Here is a 6,000-nt window from a genome sequence, read left to right on the forward strand (position 1 = left end):
TGGGGAACTTCTTAATTAATGTCTGTTTAGTAATTAATATTTTATACTTTATTTTCTTAACAGAAGCCATATTTGAGCACACACACATATATGTAGATTCCTTTTAAATGTTAAGGGGAAGATTAAAAAAAGAGAAACTGGATCTGTGAATTCCCACAGAATCACAATTGAATTCATATCTTGCTACTCAGTCAGAATCTTATTAACCTGGAGTCCCAGTCTCCGTCACGATAATCATATATGTGATGTTTTAGGTCTATTGGCAGACTTCCATTTAAAATTTAGGCAATGGCATATGAAGAGCCTTTTTTCCATGTCTACTGAAGTTTCTCAGCTTGCACTCTAGTAACATTAGCGTGGTCCAGGTGGCTTTGCATAAAAAATGTCATTTGCAAGGCTACTTTTACTTTTATACTTTAAGTAAATTTCCAAGCCTGTAGTTTGTTACTTTGACTTGAGTAAAGAAGTTAAATCAGTACTTCTACTTTTACCAGAGTATTTTTTAACACATGTATCTGTACTTCTACTTGAGTACAGGAAGTTAGTACTTTTGCCATCTCTGCTGAAGGATAGTTGAAATAGTAAAGTGGAAAAGAAAGGAAAGACGTAGAGGTATTTCTGAAGATATTGACATTCAACTGTCCAACCATCTCATAAGAAAGTTTTCCACGAGTTTCGGAGGAAATGTTCTTGTTTTACACAACCTGGTATAAAAGTGTGTTTACAGCTACAGAATTTGATTTTTCATTACTGTAAATTAACTTGAGCAGCTGAAAACTGTCATGTGCCATGTCTCAGTTACAGCACACAGCTGCTATAGAAGTGAATCATGGCATCAATGTGTGCAGTGATCTTTATGAAGGATTCAGGCCCTGCTTGGACTGGATGATGTATTTCTTATGTTATTTACCAGTTAATTCAGGCGGATGTCCAGTATTCCTGCCAACTAGTGGCACCACATATGTAGAAACTCCTTTCTCAAATATTTGTCATGTGGGTGCTGCAGAGGGCCTGATAATACCTCTCACTGCTGACTAATAATGTCAAAAATAAAATCACATAGTAGATCTATTAACTTGTTTTTTCTTATCATAGATTAGATATCGTCAATATTCATAAAGCCGCTGCCTGATGTTCTAATTTGACTTTAATGGTGATATTTTGCTTATTTACAGTATAAGCACAATCTGTATATGCTGAAGTCTTTTGTGGTGCAGATCCTGCATGATTCATATTTAGGTACAACTGCAGCCCTGGATTAGGGTGTGGCTCTTCCCTCAGTGCTGATGGGACAAAGAAGGAGGCTTATAAACTACTGCGACTGCAAACAATACTGATGTGGACACTTAAACTCATCTGTCCTAACACAATGCTGTGACAGTGAACCTCTCATAGAAGCTTGTGTTAGCATTGATTCAAGTCAAAAGATCTTACAAGTAAAAAATGACATATGTAGAAATATAAATCAGTTTGTAGATTTACTCTTGACAGAAAAGCCTAACTGTATTGTGTTGATTTTCCTCCGCTCATTTATTACATAACCACCTTCTGCTCCAGTTTGTGTTTTCTGTTGAAAATCACCTGGAAGGCTCCCTGAAACTCCCCTCTTCCCTAAACTAATATAAAGTAATGCTGTTCATTATTTGTGCTCTGAGATTTGGATTCTGCTAATTTTTTTGTGTAACAGACAGACACAGGATCCTTTTACTGGATGACAGTTTGTTTGTATCCAAATTATAATAAGATTTGAGTGAAGAAAAAAAAAAAAAGAATTCTCATGGATTATATGAACATGAGACTGCAAAAGCGCATGCCTTCAATTTGTCAATCTGCTGCAATTTTAAGCGAGTTTCCTCACAGAGTTAATCACAGCTCTGGAATTCGTATCCTAATCTGCCGGTATTGCTACAACATGCAATTACACCAAAAAATTGTTTGCAAACCCTCCTTGATGTTTGTTTTGCCTGGCATGCCTGGCGCACCAAGTGACTCAGATTTAATCGTGATTATATGGTTGATTGAAGGTTCTGACAGATTACTGCCAAGGTTGTTAACTGACAACAACCACAGCCATGTAAAAAGGGTCCCGATAACGCACAGTTTCATTTAATACACTTACGTTTTTGACAACTGATGCCAAGTAACTCCCAGTCCCCCTAGTCTGCGTTTAGTCTAGGCCTTAGTGTCTTATAATAGTCTAAAATATGTTTCTTGTCCTCCCTTACAAGAATATAAATCCAGATGGAAATTGATTAAATATGAGTTCCTAGAACCCAAGCTGGTCAACCATTGTCAGAAATGTAAATAAATAAATAAAAGCAATGTCCACCTGAGGCTCCAAGCAGGTTAAAAACAATACCAAATGCTCAGATCTCTTTACTGAAGCCGGTCTGCACTGAGTGACATCAGCTACACATATAAACTATTCAAGTGGTGTGATATTGATTAAAGAGCAGGATCTGTGTGACTGAGGCTGACTGGTTCGTAATGGATCAGGATCAGCTGATTTAGGCTTCACTGCCGAGCAGCCTCTGTCTGGCTCACTTCCTAGCAGTCAACTAAGCTTTCTCTCTCTCTCTCTCTCTCTCTCTCTCTCTCTCTCTCTCTCTCTCTCTCATCTCTCTCTCTCTGTCTTTCTTTTTCTTTCTCCCTCTCTCTCTTATCTCTCTCTCTCTCTGACCTTGAGCGTTGCCTGGAGCCTCTCACAGCAACACAAACCTCTCCATCTTCAGGCAGATTTAATTAAAAGTAGCTGCAGAGGTAAATAAGGAGAACTGTGGGAAATGGAAAGGAGCAACATAGAAACACACAAAGTATTATAGAAAGAATAATTTACCAGACAGCAGATTCACCTCCTTTTTACAGCAAACATCAACCTGAGCCTCAACATCAGCCAAAACAATATACAACAATATGTCTTTGATGTGACATATAATACAATGATGTCCACTTATCAAACTGTATTTTCCTCCCAGGTACTTCTAGGTACAGTTCAGTGAGAAACATTATAAATTCCATTAAGACTCTCCTGTCGTTATATAATCTACTTGTCATGTTGGTGACGCAGCGATTTTCTTTGGCTCGTTTTACAGTTTGATTTATTCATCCCCGGTAAGAACTCCTGCCCTGCAGAAACCTTTGAGGTTAATTTGTACATAAAGTTGTTGCATGTGTATCGGAAAACATCCACTGAAAGCAAACAACTGAATAAATCATTGGACAACGTCAACATATATATTGCCCAGCAATCATCATTGCTAATCTGTATGCTAATTGACAAAAATATAAAAAAAATTAGGAATTATTTAATAAAGTGTTTCTTTATAGTTTATGTAGTGTGTATATATATATATATATATATATATATATATATATATATATATATATATATATATATATATCGTATTTGTTATAGATTTCTACCGACTATTTTACCCCCCCAAAAAATAAAACTATGACAGAGATGGGTTTGTCTTTTCAAGGGCGTATAAAGCAAATGGCACCAGTTTTAATTTAACCTGAGTTCTTCTTTAAACACAGGCGAAGTGGCAATCTGAATCACTCCCGGGGGGCCTGTTCTCCACCAAAAGCACTTTTGGAGGGCCTGCCCCCTCTACGGGCCTCAACCGCACTGCCTGCACCGTCCATATTTACCCCCCTGTACAGCAACCTTTTCCAGAAAATATGTTTTGAAACCAGTCTGCAAAAGTGTATTAAAATCATATCTGTTTACAGATTTGCAGTTCAAACTTTCATCGTGATAAATAATAACACATACATTTTTTTCCATCAGACTTCAAGATGACAAGCATCATTACTAATATAGCATGCAATCAGTTCCACACAAACTACCTAACTATGTTCTATGCACACATACGTGATTAGATATGGTTTGTTTACATTGCGTCGTAGAGATGTTAAATCATGTCAGCAGATAATCAACCTCCATTTGATGTAATTAAAAAATATTGAATACATTTTCCCAAACTACTTTCTATCTGATTCCCTTCAACCTTGCGTTTATAATGAAAAATTCAAAATGGGATGTACCAAGAGAAAGCAGTAAGCAGTAAGATATGCATTGCGTAGATTTTAGATCTTTCAGCATCTGCAACTTTCAAAAATGTTTTTTAGGTTACTACAATAAAAGTGATGCAAGGTTACAGGTAGTAGCTCATCCCTCTTTCACATAAAGACTGCAGCTTTACACCTTATATCTGGGTTTTTTTTAAGTGGGGAGTGGTTATGTTCCCACATTTCTGTAGCCTTTTTCATGTTTACCCCCAGGAAGTTATCCTCTATCACTATTTCTGCTTTGCTGAACTGCCTCAGTAACCGAGTCTGTTTGCCTTTCAGCCTCTGCCTCAAACACACAGCAGGAGGGAAACAGGAGAAGAGCAAAGCTGCCTGACATCGTCGATGATGACATCTTCAGACACTACCCTGCACTCTGCAGACACACCCAGCGCTCACTGCAGGTCAGCGACACAACTCAGCATCAGCACCAGCCGCCTCACTGTCGCTCATCGTCACCAAAACACACACAAACATAATCTCTTCCACCGCACTACTGAACTCTGCTGCTGAATCAGGGAAAGTTCTCAGGGGAACACAGCACAGACAAAGTCATAGAGAGAGGGAAAAGAGAACAGAGAGAGTAGTGAGAACAGAGAGAGCAGAGAGAACAGAGAGAGCAGGGAGAACAGAGAGAGCGATGCTCACCCGTCCCCGAGGAGGCGGCGTGCCAGTTGGGGAAGGCCAGGTGGAAACAGTCGCACATGATGGCAACGGTGGTGGTAGCGACAGCAGCAGAGATAAGGTCCTGGGCCGTTTAGATGGAGGGAGGGTGGTGGTGGAGGGTTATGCAGGTGGTGGTGCTGCTGCTGTTGCTCCCCCCCCCCCCCAGCTCGTCCTGGATCAGCCTGTGTGTGTGCAGGTCGCTAGTCGCAGCGCAGCGAGGGATGAGTTGCAGAAATAACCAGAGAGAGAAGAGAGAGTGAGAGAGCTGTCTGCTGCCTTTTCTGAGCTCAGAGCTGTCCGCTGAGTGAAGGAAACTCCCTCGCCTGCCCAGTAAACATAGACCTCCAGCGCAGCACGCTAACTTAATTATGGGAGGAGCTGCCCCCCCCCTCCCCCTCTTTTACTTCTCCTCCTCCTCCTCTTCCTTTCTCTTCTGTTCAGTCTCATTGATCGACCTAATCGGACAAGGACAATCACAATCACAATCACAGCTTCTGGTTCCAGCAGTGACGGGAGGGGGTGAAATGGTTTATTGACATGGAGCCGTGACTCAATTTGACGCTCATTGTGGACAGGAAGGGAAGATTTTAGCTGGGAACGCATGAAAACCATAAAACCAGAGAAATCTAACTAAAACAGCATGTTACATTGAGTACAGCCTCAGACATGACATGCTGACCTGTGAGGTTGATAAAGTTTGGTGTTTAGGTCAGGACAAGCAGGTGTTTGACAAGTCGAAGTACAGCAATTCATCCTGGCCTCTAGAAAGAGTGAATCCAGTCACAAAGATAAGCATGTTCATAGCTCAGTAACATACAGTATGAGGCATCCATTTTGCACTGTGACCACATGTAAAATAAATAAATAAATAAACAGTGGAACCTGTAAATACATGTAGATGCCAATGTGGTAATACCGAAAGAATCAACCTGAAAGCAGTGAAACTGCTGAGGTTGTGAGTTACCTCTCAGTGAAAAAAGAATGCTACGTTACTCTGTCTTACATTGTTACCTTGTGATTAGATATTGTAATTTACGTCTGCACAAATGTCAACTTCAATTCATATAGTGCTGAAATGTCGATTAACAGAAAACTAATGGACAACAATATCTATAGCCATTCAACTGAAATTATTCTCTGGCTCCAGCTTCTAAAATGTGAGGATGTGCTTGCTGCTTTTTTTTTATACTAATATAATTGTAAAAAAAAAAAAAAAAATAAAAAAAATATTTTAAAAAAAATTTTTTTGTTTTTTTTTTG

The 6,000-nt window shown here is 39.5% G+C and overlaps 1 protein-coding gene and 1 long non-coding RNA gene across 4 annotated transcripts in view; one reads left to right on the top strand and one right to left on the bottom strand.

The window, feature by feature from the left end:
- The window catches only part of LOC120549536, a 29,653-nt gene extending 25,177 nt beyond the window's left edge, over positions 1-4,476 (top strand). For both annotated transcript variants that reach the window (XR_005637400.1, XR_005637401.1), the window contains one exon: positions 4,357-4,476. This is a non-coding gene — a long non-coding RNA (uncharacterized LOC120549536). The remainder of the gene's footprint in view (positions 1-4,356) is intronic.
- LOC120549533 (neuroblast differentiation-associated protein AHNAK-like) overlaps positions 1-5,215 on the bottom strand; it is a 28,763-nt gene extending 23,548 nt beyond the window's left edge. Inside the window, exon 1 of one of the 2 annotated variants that reach the window (XM_039786529.1) lies at positions 4,723-5,215. In XM_039786529.1, coding sequence (XP_039642463.1) covers positions 4,723-4,780 — 58 coding nt within the window. In that variant the 5' untranslated portion in view covers positions 4,781-5,215. The remainder of the gene's footprint in view (positions 1-4,722) is intronic. The other variant, XM_039786531.1, reaches the window with a different exon arrangement.
- Positions 5,216-6,000: the final 785 nt, after the last annotated feature.

The sequence above is a fragment of the Perca fluviatilis genome, chromosome 20 (genome assembly GCF_010015445.1).
Source record: "Perca fluviatilis chromosome 20, GENO_Pfluv_1.0, whole genome shotgun sequence".
NCBI lineage: Eukaryota > Metazoa > Chordata > Actinopteri > Perciformes > Percidae > Perca > Perca fluviatilis.